A 23,736-nucleotide genomic window follows, 5' to 3' on the forward strand; every position below is an offset into this window, starting at 1 on the left:
TGCAAGTGTTCACATTTGACCAAAAGAACTTCGACCTGGTTGTGGAGAAATTGAAGCGTAAAAACTTCAAATTCTACACATTCGACCCCGTGCAGAAGACCGCTGTTAAGATCGTCTTGCAGGGGTACCAAGACCGCCCGATCTCCGTCCTCAAGGAGCACCTCTCGGGTGTCGGAATAACGCCGCGAGACATAAAAGTCCTCTCGCGGAAGACAACAGTCACAGGTACACACACACTGTACCTGTTGTACTTCGATCGCGGCACCGTCAAACTTCAAGACCTGCGGCGGACTAAGGCGTTGGACGGTTTTTGGGTAAACTGGCGGTTCTACTCAAAGAACCCGTCGGACGCAGCACAATGCCACCGTTGCCAGAAATTCGGCCACGGCTCGCGGAACTGCAACCTCCCGCCCCGTTGTGTGAAGTGCGGTGAAACACACCTCTCTGAGGCGTGTGCACTGCCGTGCAAGGCGGACCTGGGGGACAAGGCAGAGCAAACCAAGGCGCGCATCAAGTGCGCGAACTGCGGCGGTAACCATACCGGTAATTACCGCGGATGCGTCGCGCGGAAGTCCTACCTCGAGGAGCAGGAAAAGAGGAAGAAGAAAGCAGCAGCGTCCCATCCTCCTCAGCGAAGTACGAGCGCAGCCGTTCCTGCAGCTGGCCAGCGTACGGTTCCAGCGGACAACCCAGCGTTCCCTCCTGGATGGGGGCGGTCGTTTGCAAGCGTGGTCGCTGCCGGTAGCGGCGATGCGACCCAGCAAGGAGTCACCGGGGAAGATCTCTTTACCCTGCCGGAGTTCTTTGCTCTCGCGGGGGAGATGATGACGCGGTTTCGGACCTGCCGTAACAAGGCGGAGCAATTTCTGGCCCTCGGGGAGCTGATGATCAAGCACATCTATAAAGGATAAAAAATTGTGATCTAGTTTTAAGCTTTCTCTATTTCTATCCCCTTTCCCTTGCAATTTTAGTAAGTTTTTTTTCCTTATCTTTTTCTTACTATCGGTAACCCCTTAACTACAAGCAACAATTGTTCCAAAATGGATTATGATGTAACACACAGCTGAAAGGAACTCCAAAACTCTGTTATGTATTTCAAAAGAACTTATTGTATATTGATAATTCACCAATAAAACCGAATTGAATTGAATTGAAATAAATAAATTTCTTAAATTCTTAAATTCTTAAATTCTTAAATTCTTAAATTCTTAAATTCTTAAATTCTTAAATTCTTAAATTCTTAAATTCTTAAATTCTTAAATTCTTAAATTCTTAAATTCTTAAATTCTTAAATTCTTAAATTCTTAAATTCTTAAATTCTTAAATTCTTAAATTCTTAAATTCTTAAATTCTTAAATTCTTAAATTCTTAAATTCTTAAATTCTTAAATTCTTAAATTCTTAAATTCTTAAATTCTTAAATTCTTAAATTCTTAAATTCTTAAATTCTTAAATTCTTAAATTCTTAAATTCTTAAATTCTTAAATTCTTAAATTCTTAAATTCTTAAATTCTTAAATTCTTAAATTCTTAAATTCTTAAATTCTTAAATTCTTAAATTCTTAAATTCTTAAATTCTTAAATTCTTAAATTCTTAAATTCTTAAATTCTTAAATTCTTAAATTCTTAAATTCTTAAATTCTTAAATTCTTAAATTCTTAAATTCTTAAATTCTTAAATTCTTAAATTCTTAAATTCTTAAATTCTTAAATTCTTAAATTCTTAAATTCTTAAATTCTTAAATTCTTAAATTCTTAAATTCTTAAATTCTTAAATTCTTAAATTCTTAAATTCTTAAATTCTTAAATTCTTAAATTCTTAAATTCTTAAATTCTTAAATTCTTAAATTCTTAAATTCTTAAATTCTTAAATTCTTAAATTCTTAAATTCTTAAATTCTTAAATTCTTAAATTCTTAAATTCTTAAATTCTTAAATTCTTAAATTCTTAAATTCTTAAATTCTTAAATTCTTAAATTCTTAAATTCTTAAATTCTTAAATTCTTAAATTCTTAAATTCTTAAATTCTTAAATTCTTAAATTCTTAAATTTTTAAATTCTTAAATTCTTAAATTCTAAATATTCTTAAATTCTTAAATTCTTAAACTCTTAAATTCTTAAATTCTTAAATTCTTAAATTCTTAAATTCTTAAATTCTTAAATTCTTAAATTCTTAAATTCTTAAATTCTTAAATTCTTAAATTCTTAAATCCTTAAATTCATAAATTCATAAATTCTTAAATTCTTAAATTCTTAAATTCTTAAATTCTTAAATTCTTAAATTCTTAAATTCTTAAATTCTTAAATTCTTAAATTCTTAAATTCTTAAATTCTTAAATTCTTAAATTCTTAAATTCTTAAATTCTTAAATTCTTAAATTCTTAAATTCTTAAATTCTTAAATTCTTAAATTCTTAAATTCTTAAATTCTTAAATTCTTAAATTCTTAAATTCTTAAATTCTTAAATCCTTAAATTCATAAATTCATAAATTCTTAAATTCTTAAATTCTTAAATTCTTAAATTCTTAAATTCTTAAATTCTTAAATTCTTAAATTCTTAAATTCTTTAATTCTTAAATTCTTAAATTCTTAAATTCTTAAATTCTTAAATTCTTAAATTCTTAAATTCTTAAATTCTTAAATTCTTAAATTCTTAAATTCTTAAATTCTAAAATTCTTAAATTCTTAAATCCTTAAATTAATAAATTCTTAAATTCTAAAATTCTTAAATTCTTAAATTCTTAAATTCATAAATTCTTAAATTCTTAAATTCTTAAATTCTTAAATTCTTAAATTCTTAAATTCTTAAATTCTTAAATTCTTAAATTCTTAAATTCTTAAATTCTTAAATTCTTAAATTCTTAAATTCTTAAATTCTTAAATTCTTAAATTCTTAAATTCTTAAATTCTTAAATTCTTAAATTCTTAAATTCTTAAATTCTTAAATTCTTAAATTCTTAAATTCTTAAATTCTTAAATTCTTAAATTCTTAAATTCTTAAATTCTTAAATTCTTAAATTCTTAAATTCTTAAATTCTTAAATTCTTAAATTCTTAAATTCTTAAATTCTTAAATTCTTAAATTCTTAAATTCTTAAATTCTTAAATTCTTAAATTCTTAAATTCTTAAATTCTTAAATTCTTAAATTCTTAAATTCTTAAATTCTTAAATTCTTAAATTCTTAAATTCTTAAATTCTTAAATTCTTAAATTCTTAAATTCTTAAATTCTTAAATTCTTAAATTCTTAAATTCTTAAATTCTTAAATTCTTAAATTCTTAAATTTTTAAATTCTTAAATTCTTAAAATTTCTTTAAAATTGTACGCAAATCCAGTTCTGAGATAAACTCCTCAATGAAATCACCCAATTTCTAAATAACTATCAAACTCTCACAACTCATCTTCAAAATATTGATTTTTTTTTATTTTCAGGTTAAATCTAAACGCATACGTGAATCTGCCGTATTCCGAAACTACCGAATTACCGAATAAAAACATTTTTTATAAATATTTAAATAATATATAACAATATTTTATTTTCTACCTTTTATTCCCGCCATTTTGATCCCCTAGGCTTTTCTGGCATAAAATAAGTATTCCGCCATCTTGGATTATGTCCGATTTGACCCCTCCCATTTCCTGTAAAAGCCTAAAATTTAGTCTTTGAAACCTATAAATAAGTCTTTTTAGGCCTAAAAATAAGTCTTAATCAAGTTCCGCCATCTTGAATTATGTCCGCTTTGACCCCTGCCATTTCCTGCAAAAGCCTAAAAATTAGTCTTTTAAACCTATAAATAAGTCTTTTTAGGCCTAAAAATAAGTCTTAATCAAGTTCCGCCATCTTGGATTATGTCCGCTTTGACCCATGCCATTTCCTGCAAAAGCCTAAAAATTAGTCTTTTAAACCTATAAATAAGTCTTTTTAGGCCTAAAAATAAGTCTTAATCAAGTTCCGCCATATTAGATTACGTCCGATTTAACCCCTCCCATTTCCTGCAAAAGCCTAAAAATTAGTCTTTTAAACCTATAATAAGTCTTAATCAAGTTCCGCCATATTGGATTTTGTCCGATTTAACCCCTCCCATTTCCTGCAAAAGCCTAAAAATTAGTCTTTTAAACCTTTAAATAAGTCTTTTTAGGCCTAAAAATAAGTCTTAATCAAGTTCCGCCATATTGGATAATGTCCGATTTAACCCCTCCCATTTCCTGCAAAAGCCTAAAAATTAGTCTTTTAAACCTATAAATAAGTATTTTTAGGCCTAAAAATAAGTCTTAATCAAGTTCCGCCATCTTGGATTATGTCCGCTTTGACCCCTGCCATTTCCTGCAAAAGCCTAAAAATTAGTCTTTTAAACCTATAAATAAGTCTTTTTAGGCCTAAAAATAAGTCTTAATCAAGTTCCGCCATCTTGAATTATGTCCGCTCTGATCCCCTCGCATTCTCGAAAAAGACTAAAATTAAGGCTTTTTGACGATAACATAAAGCCTAAAATTTAGGCTTTTTCGTACTAAAACGAAACTAGTCTTTTAAAGACTAACCCATCATTAGGCTTAAAAAGACTTAACACGGTTAGGTTCGATAAAGCCTAATTTTAAGTCTTAAAAGACTAATGTCGTCTTTGCGTGCATAAGAAAAAAGGTGCAGGTGGTTATGTTACACATGACCAGTATGACAAAGAACTTTGCTAGATGATTGTTGAAATTTTCGATTAGAACGTCCGACCCAAATTTCCCCATGATTCCCTTATAATTACACAAGACAACTCTTTTGTGGTCTATTTCGTGGCTCTGAAACAGACTGTTTGATTTGTAAAGTTTTAAGACATAATATCAACGTCCTATCGAACTAAGGGGATGAAAATTGCAAGTGGAGCTGAACTGCCCTATTCAGGGCTCTAATTGATTACGAAATAGTTATTATAAATTTCCAGAAACAGATTTCAGAAGTTTAACAGTCATTTTTCCCCAACTCTTATGGTTCGGCAAATGTCCCCCCATCGGAACATCCGCGGGGCCCTCCGGATTGTGGCCACTACTGCTGAAATGTCAAATTTCATGTCCAGTATCAAAAACCTTAAAGTTTAATACCCATATTGCAACAACTCTTATGATTCGGCAAATGTCCCCCCATCGGAACATCCGCGGGGCCTCCGGCCACTACGGATTGTGGCCACTACTGCTGAAATATCAAATTTCATGTCCAGTATCAAAAACCCTAAAGTTTGATACCCATATTGCCCCAACTCTAATGGTTCCGCAAATGTCCCCCCATCGGAACATCCGCGGGGCCCTCCGGAGTGTGGCCACTACTGCCGAAATTTCAAATTTCATGTCCAGTATCAAAATCCATAAAGTTTAATACCCATATTGCAACAACTCTTATGATTCGGCAAATGTCCCCCCATCGGAACATCCCCGGGGCCTCCGGCCACTCCGGATTGTGGCCACTACTGCCGAAATGTCAAATTTCATGTCCAGTATCAAAAACCCTAAAGTTTGATACCCATATTGCCCCAACTCTAATGGTTCCGCAAATGTCCCCCCATCGGAACATCCGCGGGGCCCTCCGGAGTGTGGCCACTACTGCCGAAATTTCAAATTTCATGTCCAGTATCAAAATCCATAAAGTTTAATACCCATATTGCAACAACTCTTATGATTCGGCAAATGTCCCCCCATCGGAACATCCCCGGGGCCTCCGGCCACTCCGGATTGTGGCCACTACTGCCGAAATGTCAAATTTCATGTCCAGTATAAAAAAACCCTAAAGTTTGATACCCATATTGCCCCAACTCTTATGGTTCGGGAAAAGTCCCCCTATCGGAACACCCGCCGGGGACTCCGGTCACTCCGGATTGTGGCCACTACTGCCGAAATGTCAAATTTCATGTCCAGTATCAAAAACCCTACAGATTGATACCCATATTGCCCCAACTCTTATGGTTCGGCAAATGTCCCTCCATCGGAACATCCCCGGGGCCTCCGGCCACTCCAGGTGGTGGCCACTACTGCCGAAATGTCAAATTTCATATCCAGTATCAAAAACCCTAAAGTTTGATACCCATATTGCCCAAACTCTTATGGTTCGGGAAAAGTCCCCCTATCGGAACACCCGCCGGGGACTCCGGCCACTCCAAGTGGTGGCCAATTCCAATTCCCGCTCATGCCGGCTGGCATGTCTTGGCGTGTCCATGCCTCCAGGCCATCTGCTCCCGGGCCTCCAGGCCGTCTGCATACGGGCCACCAGGCCATCTGCTCCTGATGTGTTCTCGTCGACGGCCAGCAACAGACTGAATTTTCGGGACCGACCGAGCCGAGTTTTGTTAATTTAGATCGGGGACATTCTCCTACATCTCCTTATTCGCTTTTTGCCGCGTCGACGATCCGAAAATTATGAGGTAAAGTGGGGGTGATTTTAGATACATCAATCTCACGTCTCTATATTGACTGATTGGGAAACGTTTGTTCAACCAACCAGCGTGCACCAAAAAGAGGGGAAATTTGCCGAGAGAGGAATTCGTCACGTAACGTTTTCGCTTCGCGAAAATTTTGGATTGACACCCAGTATAGAAACCTTAGGACAAAGTTCTTTGTCAAAAAAGCAAAAAAAGGTAAACAGAAAAATCGTTTTTTTCGATATGAATTTTCAGCCAATATTGGGATGGAATCTCCAAGGATATGATAGAATTTGCCATCAGCAACACAATTCACGTGTTTTTTCAGATATTTATCGTTTGAATTGCGTGAAATTTGAAAATCAAAAACCCAAACAATGATTTGTTATGGGCTACCATTTGACAGCTAGTGCTTTTGTTGTGGGCTCTCATTTGACAACCGTGCTAATGTCGACTGTTGTCAGTTTGCTTTGGTAGGAATAGGGTTGCCATCCCCCCGGGGATGACAGATAAAGGGTAGATAAACCCAAGGGGGTTGACACATCGAATATTTTCATTCGAATCATTCTGTTCATTCCAGAATTATTCTGGAATGATGCTGGCATAAACATAATAATTCCGTTTCTACCTAATTTTGTTTTTGCGTGTTAGCAGTTTGAAACTGTCATTCTCTTCTTGGAAAAGTAAACATCTTTCCAAAATCAAACATTGAAAATTCCGTGTCCTTGTTCGTGGCAAGCAAAAGTCCCTGCGGAGGCGTTTTTCAACGCGTACCAGATACCCTGGAGTGGACCTCGCGCTGGCCTACGAGATATTCGGTGACTGGATGGCGGAACAATTTTCGGTGGCCGTCAACCGATGGGGGTGAATGTTTGTGTGGTCACCGGCAGGACGGATCAGCTACTGGTGGTGCAACGGTTGCAGACGCGGCCACACATTGTGGTGGCGATGCCGGGCCGGTTGGCGGCCTATTTGACCGTGTGCAACACACATTTTGTTTCTAATAGTGAACGAGGCGGACTGGATGCTGAGCGGAAGTCTCGACGAGGATTTGAAGGCGATTGGGCGGTTTCTGCCGGAGACGCTGGATCAGAGGTACATTTGTGTGTGGCCTACGATCGGAACATGGTGCTGATTGAGACGCTGAGGAAGTTTAAAAGGAACACGAGGATGCGAATGTGCCAGGTTTTGTCGTTGACGTTGAACAAGATCGGGTTCGATAACGTTTGTTTGCTTGGATCTCTGCAACAGGAAATCGAAGCACGTGATAATCTTGACTGCCACGGATGTGGCAACTGGTGGCTTGGGCAACCCGAACGTCCACCTTTAGCTAAGTCACTGATTGCCCAAGGTTCCAAACGAGTACATTCGCCGGGTCGGTCGCACAGCTCGAGTTCGCCGGAATGGCCTTGTGATTCCAATCTTCCGATTCTCGCGCGATCTGGAATTTCTGGGGGGAAATTGAGCTCTAATCAACACGAAGCTAACGGAACATCTGGTGTCAAGCATATCTTCATGCAGGTCAGCGTGGCGCATGCACTCCCGGTTATCTGGTACGCGGTAGAAAACGCCTCCGCAGGGACTTCTGCTTGCAACTAACGACGACGGAACGAACCCTCGATGCATAAAAACAGTTCCACAAAGGGCGAATATTTTAGTCAGTGGACGACGGATCGCGTTCGCGAGGTAGGCGTCAAGTTTTGGCCCAAGAAAAAAATGCGTGACTTTAAAATGTGTAGGTCACGTCCCATTACGATCAACTATCTACCCAACAGAACGCCGGTTCTGCTTAAACTGGTAGAGGATGTCGGTTGAGATTGGCTCGTGTAATGATAATATCTGAAGTTTAGTACGAAGGCGTCACGATTCCGAGCCATCGAACGCAGCTACAACGCCGACCCAATTTCCACCTGCGAGTTTTCCTAACATGTTGTGCACGTCGTGTTAAAACGAACTCATCTCGCTCAACATCTTTGCCAAATCAGTTTACAGATTCTCGGAGTCCAGTTCGGCCAACTGGCTAACTCGACGATCAACCAGCGAGTGTTCTCTGGGATTGACGCAGTTTGGTAGCCTTTCTGTTGAACTTCCTGTCCAGCAAACTCATTGTGAGGAACTCTACCGTGGCGTCAACTTCGGCTTCGGTGTTGAGATTGGCGACTTCGGGGTTCAGCAAGTCAAGCTTCAAATTCATCTCCATCTGAAAACGCGGCCAGTCAGCTCGAGCGTACCAGCAAAACATGGGAGATGACTACTTAATCAGAGCTTACAGACTGACGTCGAACAACACATGCTTATGGTCTGCAGAAAGCTCGTTCAGAGCGACCGGATTTGTCATGGCCAGCAAGTTTTGGAGAGCGCTAAGTCTAACGTTGAGTGTCGACCACGCCTCGCTAGGTTAAAAGGCCCGCGTAACGTTTAATTCTTCATTTTACTTCCAGCTGCTTCTTCGAGTAAAGGTACTCGGAGAAATGTTCTCGGGCAGCCCCATCTCCCCATACAGCAGAAACGACTTCTCACGTGGCAGCTTCTGCCAATTTGTAGGCCAACAAACACCCTACGAAGTAACTGAAGACACGATCGGTCCAGGTTCACCGCGTTGATCTTCCATATCACTTGCCTGGTACCCACGTGAAGTCTTTGCGACGGATCACATGCGAAGATTTGGCGGGGCTCAGCTGCATGTTTCCGGTCATAATTAGCGTTATGTTTCCCGTTCGCAGGAGTGGACATCAGCGGCATGAACGGAGCTCACAGCAGATTGCGAGTTTCTGGCGAGTTCGCATTGCGCTTGAAAATAAAGTTGCATCGATTCCAAATCTCCGAAAATTGCACACAAGGTCTTCGATATACGCCTCGGTTCTGGACCAGCACATGTAACAGCGCGCAAGAGACTTCATGTGCACGATCCCGAGAGGCGCGTTGTGCAGCTGCTTGAGAATGCGCTTGCGCTTAGACTTCCGGAACCACGACGTGTTCATCCAGAAGAAGACATCTTTCGGCATCGCTAAGACCAGAACGGCCGATTCGAGTTTACCACTTGCAACGGCCACTACTCCGACGTAGCCTTTCGGATCACGGCGTGCGTGACCAGAATTTGTGAATAAAAACTTCGAGTTCATCATCCGACGAGATTGCGAGGAAATCGTTGGTGAGCCGAATGGTAACCCCACCCTGCAGTCGGTCCGCCGAGTGGACTGGGATGCCCTTGTGCAAGCCGATAGATTGCGGACGATGTCCACTAACTGATGCGGCGGTTACGTCACCGAGTTGGATGAAATCAAATTAACTCAGTTTAATTATACTTTATTTCACAATATCACCAAATTGCATTACACTGTCCGCCATGTTGTGGCCCTTGACCCCGTACCATCTGGCGTCGACGTCCAGATGGTACGGGTCGAGGTGTCAATTTTTGCATTCTTTCGGTGGTCATCGTCGGTTGCCCCTGACTGGCCACTCCGAGTGCGCGCAGTATGGATAGAAATCGGTCGATAATGTTGAACAGCACGACGAGAACGGTGTGGCCCAACGCGTTGCAGGATCAATCTCCACCGGAACGACCAGCACGTTGACCTCGCCATTGCGTAACTGGTCCACGAAGTTACTCTATGGGGTGTTCAGTACCGGGATGTTCGTCGAGCTGAAGATGGCTCGCGGATAGTTCAATCGCCAGACTCACAAGCGGCTGGATAATGGCCTTCATGAAGGCAGCCAGTTTGAATAAGGCTCACTTGAGCGCCCGGTACACATAGAAGTTGAGCAAGTGGATCCTAGGCCAGGTCGTAAAAAACGCGCGGCAAATTTAAGAATCGTTGGGCAATGTACTGGGTGAGGCCGGACTTCAGTTGTGTGATTCCGTAATGAAAAGATTTGTAACACGCCTACTTTAGCACTTCAGCACGTCCCAGGCGTTATCGAGAAATTAAAAGTGAGAGTGTGTGCAACATGGAGTTAAACTTTCTATGAAGATGCTGTGAAGGTTACCATGACTCTTTGAAAAGTTTAACTCCATGTTGCACGCACACACTCTCACTTTAAATTTCTCGATACATGTTGAACCTATTAGTCGAAATCTTCTGCGACTGGATCTGAATTTACGTTTGCTTCTTTTTGATTTTGTTCATGACGATCTCGGCCGGCAAGGCAAGCACGTTTTGACGCCGTTCCTAAAAGTTTAAAAAAATACGTTAATTATTCCATTACTTCAACTCATAATATCTCACAAAAATATCGTACTTGTTTTGAAAAATCTCCCGCTCATCCTCCTCGTTAATCTTCAAATCATCAAAAAAAAGTCCTGCCCGTCGGCATCAGCCTCCTCGCGAACTCCTCATCCGACTCGTCCAAGGAATCTCCGCCACCTCAGTCCCTTCCCTTGCTATCTACGGCCCAAACAAGTCCCCCAACAGGTTCAGTTCCGTCTGCCGCTTCCGAGCCTGATCTTGGATGCGCTGTATCAACCTCCACCGGAATAACTAGCACGTTGGCCTCGCCGGTACGTAGCTGGTCCACTTAGATGCTGTCTAGAGAAATCATAAATTGAAAGTCAGTTTTAAAAATCCACTAAACAACCACTTAGCAAATCCAATAATACCAACCTCGTCTAGTGGCCAACAGCAGCTCGGTCAGATTCCAGTGAAAGCCAATCCGGCCGTTGCTCTGGATGTCGCACGGCACCGGAACAGTACAGAACAACCGCCGGTTCTGTTGTCCTACCGGGTCCTACTCAATGCTGCAGAGAACCGTAACATGTTTTGGTTTAGAAAGATAAATATTATGACAGTTACACTCTTACCCGCACTTGATCGTTTTTGCTAGAATCATCATCGTCATTCCGTTCATTCCAGAATTAACCCAGAATTATTCCAGAATGATCGAGTGTCAACCCCCTTGGATAAACCCCTTTTTGAGAGGTACTTCTGATTTTGAGTGTAGGCCGTATGCGGAACCATGAAAAAACCTGTAAGTTTAAAAATGTTACTAGGGCGGTCGGCCTCTTCCAGCACGGGGAAGCGAATGTTGTACAGGTCCACCGTTTCGTGCATACAAGACGTTTCTTTGAATATTTAAAGATTTGCTTGTCCAACTCACGAATCTAGGTCAACACCAGTTTCAAAGGGTACTGCATGCGACGGTTGAATAACCGATTTGAGCTTGCGCTGCAAGTTGCGGAGGATATCGCGATTATTCATACCTCCGATTCAGGTACAATCAAACCCTTCGTCGTCCAGGGATTCCATCGTAAACGTCATCCTGAGCACGGGCGGCAGCCTCCTTCTTGGCCATCTGGTCCTTGGCCTCGAGCAGACGTTTGCGTTTTTTTTCGAAGAATCTGGAATATCGAAAGAAACTTTAAAAATCCTACTAGCGAAGTAAAAAAATGGGACTCCCCCAAACATGTACCACTTGTCTCCGGTGCAGTGATCTATGGTGAGAGTGTGCTCCAGCAGCTCGCGCGATCCGCTTGATACGTACACACAAAAAATATTACGGTAATGACAAAAGTACCTTACTTTAGAATTAAAAAGTTGTTAAAATTTGCTACATTAAAAGTTTTTTTCTTGTTTTGAAAATGAAAACTTTTACTGCTACAGTTTTTGAAAATCTCAATGCTCACTGATTTAAAAGTTTTCACTTTTAATTCGACTGAAAAATTTCTTTCATTTTGTCGTTCTCGTGTAACCGTGTCGCCTAAGTCCAAAATGTAAACAAACGTTTTGGTGATTCCGGTGAGTGGAGGTCCACAACGACTATCAAAACCGAACGCGGCCGCTGCCAGGACTTGGACGCGGAAACCTTCGAAAGAGGATGGTGCGGGCTCGGTGCGGGTGCGGAACAAGGTTGGGAGATTAGGAAAAAATTGGTTTTCAAAAGGATAAGGCCATGACTGTAGCATCCTGCAGGACCTGCAGCTGTTTCATGACCGAAATGGGTAAGAATGAAGCTTGGGTGTTTGGTGGCGTTTGAGATAATTTTGTTTGTTTTTGTAGGACGCTGTTTATGTGGTTGCCGAAGATCGGAGGTCGGGATGTGGATTTGCACCGGTTTTATTCGGTGGTGGTGGCCCGTGGTGGGTAGACGAGATTAACGTTGAAGCAGATTTACATCCTCTTTTTGAACAAGTACGAAAAAGTTAATTTTCACGATCCGACGGAAGAGGGAAACGACGAGTAGCGGCATAATCGGAGGTGGTCAGCGCGGATGTTGCACTCGGTGCCGGCGGTTTACGACCATCAGCAGCATTATGTGCCAGAATTGATGACGGGACAGTGTGGGATGTCCCGAGGGTTCGGAGTCCATTTCTCGTTGCGGGACGAGTATTACCTAAACATCCGGAAGAACAGTTTGCACTAGTTCTGGAAGGACCGTCTGTACGAAAGCCGCAGGTCCTGGAGCTGTCGTACTCAGATTACTTCCAGAGGTTGGAGCGAGATCCGACGAACCTGATCTAAAACATCTACCTGGAATACCGAAGAAGTTACAGGTGAGTATTGAGAATGTGTTCAGTGTCTAGCCAATTTCATTTACTTTAAAACTCTTTCAGCAAACGCTCATCTCGCAACGGCGCAGCTTCGGCCGGATGAACTTTGACGGCGAGTTGGCAATATCTGTATCATTCTCGAAGGAGGACGAAGTGATCGTGAACTATCCGTTCATGCGCTTCACTTCCTAGCCGGAAAACGTCGACTTCCCTTCCCGAATCACACGGAAAAAAATCAATTCTCGAAATCGTGAATTAAATTCACGAATGCGAGAACCACGAAGGAATATATTCACGTTTATAGTGCAAATGCACCATACTCATACAATTCCTTCGTGGTTCTTACATTCGTGAACTTAATTCACGATTACGAGAATTGATTTTTTTCTGTGCAACAACCAATGGCCAACTCCTCCAAGCCTGTCCTGATGATGGCCGGCAACGAGACCTGTTCTCTACATCGCTGTCGCGCTCCAAAATAAAGGCCGCGATGTTGCTCCCCAACGAAACATCCGTAACCTGCTCAGCCTGGGGCCTTCGAACGTGACCGGTAGCGTACCGTAAGAATCGGTGCAGCTTGGACGCGGAAGTTGGCCAACCATAAGCAGATCCGTTAAATACAAAAAAAAAAATCGAAAACATACTGTTTTAATATTAAAATATTGAAATAAAATCCATCACATGTTTCGAAAATCATCACTGTAATGATAAATGTTATTTATTTTTGCCATAAAAAGTTTTTTCTTATATTAAAAGTAAAAAACTTTTACCTATACAACGATTTTGTTCCAGAAATGCATGGTAGTATCAACAACTTTTTAACTTTTAAATTAAAAAGTTTGAACTTTCTACGAATATTCACCAACGCGAACTTTTAATCCAACGAACGATCTTTTTAAATTTAGAGTATTTTTTCTTTGTGTGTAGTCGCCCATCCGCGCGTTGTTGATGAAGGCATGCGCAAATTTCTCTTCCGCGGCTTCGTCGACATAGCTGATGAGGATGAGGACTCCGCAGATGCGCGCCTTTGCTCCACCTGGAGCAGACGTTTGATGAAGGCGCGACCTTTGCTCCCGCATTAATCGACGGAAACGCCACTACTATCATTTTCTGGGAACTCGTGTGGTGGCAGAGTTTACCCTGAAACATGTAAGTACCAAAGTTAGTGACATAATCACCTGCCCCACCCAAACTCTCACCTGGGAAGTCAGCTACTGCTGAAGGTGTTGCTGCTGATGCGGGTTTCCACACCGGCCACCGCCGCCGCGATTTATGTAGCCACCTGTTGTGTTCTGGGTAAAACCAACTAACAGTGTACGGGAAGGGAAAATGTCAGAGAGTATCGGAACGTAAATAAAGTACAACGTGGAGTAAAACTATCAGATTAAATTCGGTTTTATTTTACTATAAATCGTCCGGAGTAGGACACAACATTTGGCGACGAGGCGGAAAGTAACCCGGGGATTGAATTCGAATCGAATTTGGTTGAATCCGTAGAGAAAAACCGGTTCCGCGCGGTAGGAAAAAGTGTCGCGTGAAAGTAAACAAACGAACTTTTAAGATGGATGACGCGGGCCGCTCGAACATTCCATCTTTCGATCCGGAGGACACTTCCACAGTTTCGGCAAGGTGGAAGAAGTGGAAGAGAAGTTTTAAGATCTTTTTGGACGTGCAAAATGTGACCATCCCTGCCCGCAAGCGTTCCTACCTTCTGCATTATGTAGGGCCCCAGGTGCAGGACGTCTTCTTCAGCCTGCAAGGGGAGACAGCGCCGCCGGTTCCGGCGGGCTCTGACGAGTACAAAGAGGCGGTCAAGCTCCTCGATGATTACTTCCTTCCGATGAAGTGCCTCCCGCTAGAGCGGCACAAATTTCGGAACCTGGAGCAGGCCGAAGATGAGCCGATTGAGCGTTTCGTCCTCCGGCTGCGCGAGCAGGGGAACCTGTGCGAGGACGGCGATCATCTTGACGAGGAGATTAAAGAACAACTATTTGAGAAAAGCGCTTCCGACGACTTGCGCGCCCGAATCTTGAACAAACCGGAAATGACGCTTGTGGAAACGGTTGAAGCTGGACGTTCGCTGGAGACCATCCACACAAAGAAAAAATACTCTAAATTTAAAAAGATCGTTCGTTGGATTAAAAGTTCGCGTTGGTGAATATTCGTAGAAAGTTCAAACTTTTTAATTTAAAAGTTGGAAAGTTTTTGATACTACCATGCACTTCTGGAACAAAATCGTTGTATCGGTAAAAGTTTTTTCCTTTTATTATAAGAAGAAACTTTTTATGGCAACAATAAATAACATTTAACATTACAGTGATTGTGTGTGTGTGTGTGTGTGTGTGTGTGTGTGTGTGTGTGTGTGTGTGTGTGTGTGTGTGTGTGTGTGTGTGTGTGTGTGTGTGTGTGTGTGTGTGTGTGTGTGTGTGTGTGTGTGTGTGTGTGTGTGTGTGTGTGTGTGTGTGTGTGTGCAACCAACCAAACGGGACCACGCGACCGCTTCTTACAAACTGAGTTGTTTCCATGTATTTTTAGATCTACATTCTATACATGCAAATAACTCGCATAGGCATATGGAAGGTGTTAGCTCTGCCGAGCTTCGGTGACCCATTTCTACGCTGGCTAGCCGAGCGCGAGGTACTTCAGCTTTATCGACAAGCCCCGCCCTGAAGAACGTTTGCACCAATCGGGTTCAAACGTTATTTAGAACTTCCGAACCCTTGTCAAATGGACAAGGACTCAGCGCGTATATATTTGATAGCAACAGTATTCCTAATTCCAGTTATAGCTCACCAAGTCGCGATGGCCTAGTGGTTAGCATTTTTGCTTACCAATCCAAAGGACGGGGGATCGAACCCCGACTCGAGCGACTTTGATGTTTCGTTCATGTTCAGAGTTTCAAGATTTATAATTCCTATACTTTCTCGTTGGGAGCAGATGGGAATCGAACCCAGGACCATTCGCTTACAAAGCGAACATCGTAACCAGTCAGCCACGGCCGCTCCTATTTAACATTACAGTGATGATTTTCGAAAAATGTGATGGATTTTATTTCTATATTTATTTTTATTTTAATATTAAAACTGCTGCTTATGCTGCTTAACATCGCGGCCTACATTTTGGAGCGCGACAGCGATGTAGAGAACAGGGTGGTCTCGTCGCCGGCCATCATCAGGACAGGCTTGGAGGAGTTGGCCATTGGGTGTTAATTCGGGAAGGTAAGTCGACGTTTTCCGACTGGGAAGTGAAGCGCCTGAACCGATAGTTCCCGATCGCATCGTCCTCCTTCGAGAATGGCACAGATGTTGCCAGTTCATCCGGCCGAAGCTGCGCCGTCGCGAGATGAGAGTTTGCGGGCGGGAGTTGCTGAAAGAGTTTTAAAGTAAATTAAATTGGCTAGACACTGAACACATTCTCAATACTCACCGGTGACTTCTTCGGTATTCCAGGTAGATTTTCTTTATCAGGTTCGTCGGATATCGCTCCAACCTCTGGAAGTAATCCGAGTACGACAGCTTCAGGACCTGCTGCTTTCGTACAGACGGTTCTTCCAGAACTGGCGCAAACTGTTCTTCCGGATGTTTATGTAATACTCCAAACATGTCCCGCACCGAGAAATGGACTGCGGACCCTCAGGACATCCCACACTGTCCCGTCATCACTTCCGGCACATAATACTGCTGATGGTCGTAAACCGCCGGCACCGAGTGCAACATCCGCGCTGACAACCTCCGATCGCTTCTCGTCGTTTCCCTCTTCCGTCGGATCCTTCTCCTCACAATTAAAATTAACTTTATCGAATACAACCGGTGCAAATTCACATCCGCATAAACGGCGTCCTACAAAAACAAACAAAATCAAACACAAACGCCACCAAACACCCAAGCTTCCTTCTTACCCATTTCGGTCGTGGAATAGCTGCAGATCCGGCAGGAAGCTAGCCTCATCCTTTTGAAAACCAACTTTCCCCTAATCTCCTAACCTTGTTCCGCACCATCCTCCTTCGAAGGTATCCGCGTCCAAGTCCTGGCTGCGGACGCGTTCTGTTTTGATTGACGTCGTGGACCCCCCACTCACTAACCACCGGAATCACCTAAACGTTTGTTTACATTTTGGACTTAGACGTACACGGTTTCACGAGAACGACAAAATGAAAGAAATTAAACAGTCGAATTAAAAGTTAAAACTTTTAAATAAGTTAGCAATGAGATTTTCAAAAACTGTAGCATTAAAAGTTTTCATTTTCAAAACAAGAAAAAACCTTTAAATGTAGCAAATTTTAACCACTTATTAATTTAAAAGTAAGTTACTTTTGTCATTACCATAATATTTTTTTGTGTGATCGGCAAGCATCGCCAGTCCATTAAGATGAGCCCTTGTCTGGAGGAGGTCAACAAAATGGCTCGAACGACCAGCGCTTCGAAGAACAAGGCAAACAGGGAGTGCTATCGGTGCGGAAGATCGGGTCACTACGCAAACGACGAGAACTGTCCGGCTCTGAACCGGAAGTGTGAGCGGTGTGGATTTGTGGGGCACTTCAAAAAGAGGTGTAACACGAAGAGGAAGAATAGAGTGGGTGAAAAATTGCAGAGGCGAGTGAGGGTGAATCAAAAAGTGGAGGACTCAGATGATTCGGACGATCTGGAAGAAGACAGCGAAGATTCCGACTCAGATCGAGTGCAGTATTTGTTTGCTACCGAACCGGACTGCATAGAAAAGGTTGTGTGTGCTGTGGGTGGAGTGAAAACCACTTGGGTTGTAGATTCCGGCGCGGGAGTTAATGTTATCAATCGGCAGACTTGGGAACACCTGAAGCAGCAGAAAGTGCGCGTAATCCACCAAACCACGGCTGTAAACAAGTCGCTGAAGGCTTACGGTGGCAATCCAATAAATGTGGCTGGAATGTTCTCGGCGGAAGTAGCCACCATGGAGAGCGTAACTGAAGCGGAAATCTACGTGGTGGAGAACGGAAGCTGCTGTTTGCTGGGGCGCAAAACGGCTAAGGCCCTCGGCATCCTGAACATCAATACGGCCGTGTGGGAGGTGAACGATGATTGCAACAGTAGCATCGACAAGGTACTTGCAGCAGTCTCCAACGCCGAGATTGAACCAGAGGTGAAGCTGGTACAACAAACGCGGTGCCGCACCCCCATCTCGCTGCGAAAGAGGGCCGAGAGAAGAATGCAGAGACTGCCCAATCAGGAAATCGTCAAAGAAGCATCGCGAGACTCAACCAGGATCTCAAGGATTGTTGTTCGACCGCTGCTAGAAGACCAGAAGTGGTTCCTGGAGAAGATTGCTTCCCTCGGAGGTAAGAACACCGAAGCTACGCCGGCCTGTAAGGGCAACCAGCTGCACACCGCACAGTTGAAGGAGCTGAAGGTCTTTGGCGTAGAGTGCGCCTCTTCGAGGCTTGCCGTTCGCCGCAGATGTGTGAATGCTGTGCTCAAGACTGAGAACGTTGCCTACACGCCTGAAACGACCAAGCGGCTCCTGTCGGCGATCAAAGGGGGGGGGAGTTCCGACCATGAAGCTCAAGGCTGAATGACAAGAAGAATCGGATGGGAAAAAGAACAAGAACTTAGAAGATGCTACTCCAGAGGCTTCAATCTCAACTTCGACACGTGGAGCTGAAAAGCAGCAACCAGCAGTCGGCTGTTCGAGTGGGGTCTCAAGTACAATGATTACATAATCAATTTGAATACAGATGGACACTAGGAAAGCAAGCTGGAAAAAGGGGAAATTGTTGTGTTCTGGGTAAAACCAACTAACAGTGTACGGGAAGGGAAAATGTCAGAGAGTATCGGAACGTAAATAAAGTACAACGTGGAGTAAAACTATCAGATTAAATTCGGTTGGCTGTTGTTAACCTTGAGATTATTTACTCCGCCACGCCGTTCCCACCGCTCCCATTATTGTGGCAACGATCTCCACCACGGGTTTAGTAGCGTCCATCGCCGTCGGAATGTCCGCCGCTGCTTGCTTGGTCGTTATCGGGAGACATCAAAGCATCTAAATCACAACAGGTGCCGTAAAACGGTGATGTGCATGAAGAAAAAGCAGGAAAATATTTTAATGATATATTATATTTTACAAAACAGCTTTTTCCTGCAAAAAAACAAACATCCGGAAAATCAACCCAATCTCTTAATGCCCACTTTCTCCCTTTTACGCAAAGAACTCCTTCCGGATGGTGGCAGACTCAGCAAAAATCATCCGGAAGGCCAAGAAACCCTCATCCCTCTTGCGCAGGGAATTCCTTCCGGATGGTCACAGAACCGGGAAAACCCTTCCGGAAGGTCATGAAGCATCGTTACTCTTACGCAGGGAAACCTTCAGAATGGCCACGGAATCGACAAACCCCATCCGGGAGGCCAAAAATCATCATCCCTCTTGCGCAGGGAACTCCTTCCGGATGTTCACAGAACCGGCAAAACCATCCGGAAGTCCAAGAAGCATACTCCTTCTTGCTCGGGAAGCCTTCTGGAACCGATTCCGTGGTCAATAAAACCGGAACCATGATAATTAAAAAGATACTTACCCGAATGTTGATAACCGCAATCCAATTTGTCCAATTTTCCACCATTCACACGCGAACAAATCGAAAACAACGAACAGCTGATTTCGATGTTTACAAACATCGTTTGTTGGTGTGCGAGAAACTCGCACGAAACTAGAAAAAAATCGAGTGCGGCACTCGCCAGCACTCTCACTTTCAGTTCCAAGATGGAGGCAAAACTCGTGTGGCACCAGGCGCTAGTTTCTTCAAACAAACTCTTTGACAGCTCTGAATGCGGCACTCAGTGCGGAACTAGCCCTCAAACGAACGTACCATTTCCTACACTTATGGTACGTTCGTTTGAAAAGCCGGTGCGGCACTGAGTGCCGCACTCGTCGGTGCCAGTTTTGGTTCAATCGAACGTCATTTGTCAGTGCGCGTGGAACTCGCATGAAACTGAAAAAATATCGAGTGCGGCACTAGAGTTTCAGTTCCAAGATGGCGACGAAACTCGTGCGGAACTAGCGCGAGTTTCTTCAAACAAACACTTTGACAGCTCTGAGTGCGGCACTCCCCAATCAAATCGTTTTCTGCTTGACGGGTTCATTCCGCTTCGAATTCCGCTTCGAAAATTGGTTCGAAATATTCTAAACAGATTGTCTGATTGGGTTCCGCTTCGATTCCGTTTGAGCATTTTTTGCACAAGGGCGACAGCTGCTGGTGTACGGCGGAACCTCGATGACATTTCGCCGAGTTTCGCCTAAGCGGTTTTTCGTCAGTGTGTGAGTGAGGTGACATCAAAAGAAATGAAAAAACGCGTTTCATTCAGCATCGAATTTTTTCAATCAGATTTTCTGAATTCTGATAGAAAAATCAAAGTTTGTGGCCGGATTTGTTGATTGCCAAGTGCCCCACGCCCGGGACTGGCGGAATGACCTGTTTAGACGACTATCATCAACGTTATTTAGGCCAACTACTGTATTAATATGGACCGCGAGCCGGATTTGTCCTGCGTGCGTTTCAGGTGAGTTTGGATAAAGACTGAACTCTTTTTTTATCCTCAACTGATTTGACGACTATTTTAGGAATTTGTTTATACCTGGCGCACCACTGCGAGAAACTCAACAAGCAGACGAACCCGGTCCAGCCCCGCGAGAGGTCACATAGAACGGTCCGGATCAGCAAGATGATCTTTGACAGCCATGTCAAGAATCAGACACGTGCAGACACCGTAGGGCAGCGGCAAGCGGGACGACGTGGACCAGATCAGAATAACGGCGGACGAGAACCAGCCGAGCGGATAAGGGTCAAAGCAGGAAAATTTCAACTCTAGCGGAGATCGCCTCGCTCGAATAGGACGGATTCCGTGATTCTCGTTTAATTTAATCCGGCGATTGGCCCTCAGTTCTGCAACGTCGACGTGGCCAACAGACTCAGCGATTCAATTCCTCAGAGGTTTCCTGTTAGCCTAATTTATTGTGAAAGTTGCAAATTTTGAGTAGGTAATTAAAAACATGGGGATTCATGGTGGGAAGTGTTTTCCTTGATTAATTTTTGAATATTAATAAAAACGGCTTAAAATTTGCCAAAAAAGATAAAACAGTAGTAAATTTCAATCTAATCAAAACAAAAAAAGAAAATCATAAAGAAAAAAGAAGAAGAAGAAGAGGCAGCTGTCAAAGCTTACCCGTCCGTTCCGTTTCAATTCCGTTTGAATTCCGCTTGAACCGATTTGCGGCGAAAACTCAAGCGGAACCGGTTGTTGCGTTTGAAACGGAATACGTTTCCGAATCTAAAACGAACACTGTTTAGAATTCGAATCGAACTTTTTTCGCTCAAGCGGAATTTTAAACGGAATTCAAACGGAACGCACTGAGTGGGTTAGTGTGGAACTATAGCCATCAAACGAACGTACCATTAAGGTAAAAACAAGATTGTCCGTCAGGCCTGGACGCAAACGCAAAATTTTGCGCCTGTCATCATAGCCTGCCAGTCAGTGTTCGACTGACAGTTGATGGAAAAATCGAACTGGCACAGCGTTCTGCGTTCACCACTGCGTCGAACGGACAATCTTGTTCATACACGGAGAATCAGCATTACACTTTTTGCAGTTCGATTTTACACCACCGACTAGTTTCAACCCCCGAACTGAAAAAGGTGTAAAATGCGAACTGCAAAAAGTGTAAAAGTTACACATTTACCAGTTCAGGGGTCCGAACTGGAAAAGGTGTAACTTTTGGACTTATGGCATGGCTTTCTACCTAAGGTACTCGCGATTGAGTGCGTAGTAGCAAAGATACCTAATTTAAAAAGATAGACAACTCCCAAAATCTGGGAACAACGCTCAATCATCAAAACCGCAGAGCCATCTGGTGGGCTGACATTCAAGTTGTCGAGCTTTCCAATGCCTGTACATGCACACAATGAAACAAAATATGCGCGCACGCACACAGTCAAACATGGTAGTGACACAGAGTAAGACAGAGTCACTACTGCCATTTGATTTTTGGTTCCACTTTGTGGTACATCGCAGGTACATCGCACGCCTGCTACCAGCAAACCTTATAGAAAAAAATAAAATGACGTTTCTTCGGACTGCTCGCTCTGTGTTACTCTGTGGTAGTGATGTTGTTTTTCGTTCATCTCTTTCGCACTGTTTTGACCTCGGTTTTGACCAAATTTTGACAGAGCGAGGAAAACATTCAGCGAAATGGCGAGCAAGTTTTGGAATTTCACAGAGTCTCGGCCCGAAACTTCAAACACGAACAAAAGCGGCGTTCCGAAGATTGGCAATGACGTTTTGGAATTTTGACAGTCTGGAACGCATGAATTATCCCATTATCGGTTTCCCGCACGGGTGAGGTGGATATTGTTGCACATGGCAAAAGTTGGGAATTTTGCAACTTTTTAAATTTATGCTAAATTTCGAAATTGAAACACAAATCTGCAGTAAACTTATTTGAAAATATAATAATATAATAATAAGCTAAATGCACGATGATTTCATTTATTATCTGGCTCAGAGAAGCGATAAAAGCGGTTTAAATTGAAAAAAAATAATATTTTTTTTCTTTTCTAGAGTTTAACGAAATTTTGTCTGTTTGTAAGTCTTAAAGTTAGTACACAATGGTTATAGAAATATTTCCAAAAAAAGTAAATTTTTCGGTTCGTCTACACAAAATCTAATGTTTGTACACAAACGACGCCATTTTGCCAATGTTCTTTGGTAGCTCATATCAGGCCACTGCCGGGGCCCTGGAATTTCATGATTAAGTTAATTATTAATTTTTTATTAATTAAGTAAATTAATTTTGAACAAAGGGGCCCTCAAGACGAGTTAATTGATAGGTTTAAAAGCAAAACTATTTTCAGGTGATTCGGTAAGACCGGATTGGCCAACAATCGGACACAGATCAGACGGGTGTTACGGCAATATTTGTATTTCTTTGAATCCCAAAACATTTTTTTTATTAATAATCTTTTGATTGTGTGCATGTGTTTTAAATACTTGTTTATTTTTTAATTTAAATTAACGAATTTCTCTATTTATTGCTAAATTGATCAATACGTATCACTACACAATCGAAAAACAACAACAATGTTCGCTAAATGATTGGTTTGCTTCAAATAAAAATTCAAAACAAAAGGCGCTACGCACAGCAAAACACATCCGTCTCGTGTGGTGGCGCGAAAAGCAGTGACAGCAGCAACAAGCTTTTTCGTTTCTTCTCTTCGCTGCGCTGAAACTTTATTTTTTTCTCTCGCTCTCCCACCATCGCTTTAAAGCTTAATGTTTGAATATTTTCCCGTTCGCATCGGAGTGGCGCTAGTGTTTTGATGCCTGAAATTTGACGGAGTTGACGGCATGTGGTAGTAGTGCGGTTGTCAAAATCGTTATCTCTGACTCTCTCACTCCACTGACACTAACATTGTTTATGTTTTGGTTTTCCTGGCACGGTCCATTGTTCGTTTGTTATTGTTTTGGTTTTAGTAGCACGGAGTCATGCACTCACACTAATGCAAAGCAAGATCGCGAGTACCTATGATATACAGCCTTGGATTTATGGTACGTTCGTTTGATGGCTAGATCCACACTGAGTGCCGCACTCAGAGCTGTCAAATGGTACGTTCGTTTGATGACTAGTTCGGCACTGAGTGCCGCACTCAGAGCTGTCAAAGTGTTTCTTTGAAGAAACTCGCGCTAGTTCCGCACGAGTTTCGCCGCCATCTTGGAACTGAAACTCTAGTGCCGCACTCGATATTTTTTCAGTTTCATGCGAGTTCCATGCACACTGAAAAAGAATGTTCGTTTGAACCAAAACTGGCACCGACGAGTGCGGCACTCAGTGCCACACTGGCTGTT

At 42.5% G+C, this 23,736-nt stretch overlaps 1 protein-coding gene and 1 long non-coding RNA gene across 2 annotated transcripts; both read right to left on the reverse strand.

Annotated features, from left to right (window-relative positions):
• Positions 1-10,439: 10,439 nt before the first annotated feature.
• LOC120429553 (uncharacterized) lies at positions 10,440-11,238 on the reverse strand. The gene is made up of 3 exons (XR_005607433.2): positions 10,992-11,238; positions 10,630-10,916; positions 10,440-10,559 (listed from the first exon to the last, which is right to left on the reverse strand). It is a non-coding gene; the product is annotated as an uncharacterized LOC120429553 (long non-coding RNA).
• Positions 11,239-15,205: 3,967 nt separating this feature from the next.
• On the reverse strand, positions 15,206-16,779 carry LOC120429561 (uncharacterized). Its single transcript, XM_039594613.2, has 2 exons — positions 16,301-16,779; positions 15,206-16,240 (listed from the first exon to the last, which is right to left on the reverse strand). Exons 1-2 carry the CDS (start codon positions 16,474-16,476, stop codon positions 15,952-15,954), a joined length of 465 nt encoding a protein of 154 aa, XP_039450547.1. The 5' UTR covers positions 16,477-16,779; the 3' UTR covers positions 15,206-15,951.
• Positions 16,780-23,736: the final 6,957 nt, after the last annotated feature.

The sequence above is a fragment of the Culex pipiens genome, chromosome 1 (genome assembly GCF_016801865.2).
Source record: "Culex pipiens pallens isolate TS chromosome 1, TS_CPP_V2, whole genome shotgun sequence".
Classification (NCBI taxonomy): Eukaryota; Metazoa; Arthropoda; class Insecta; order Diptera; family Culicidae; genus Culex; species Culex pipiens.

Excerpts from the sequence above, each read along its gene's own strand:
- LOC120429561 (XM_039594613.2), bottom strand. The coding sequence starts at position 16,476 with ATGTTTGGAGTATTACATAAACATCCGGAAGAACAGTTTGCGCCAGTT. Across the intron at positions 16,241-16,300 it reads GAATACCGAAGAAGTCACCG|CAACTCCCGCCCGCAAACTC; the intron begins GTGAGTATTGAG and ends AAACTCTTTCAG.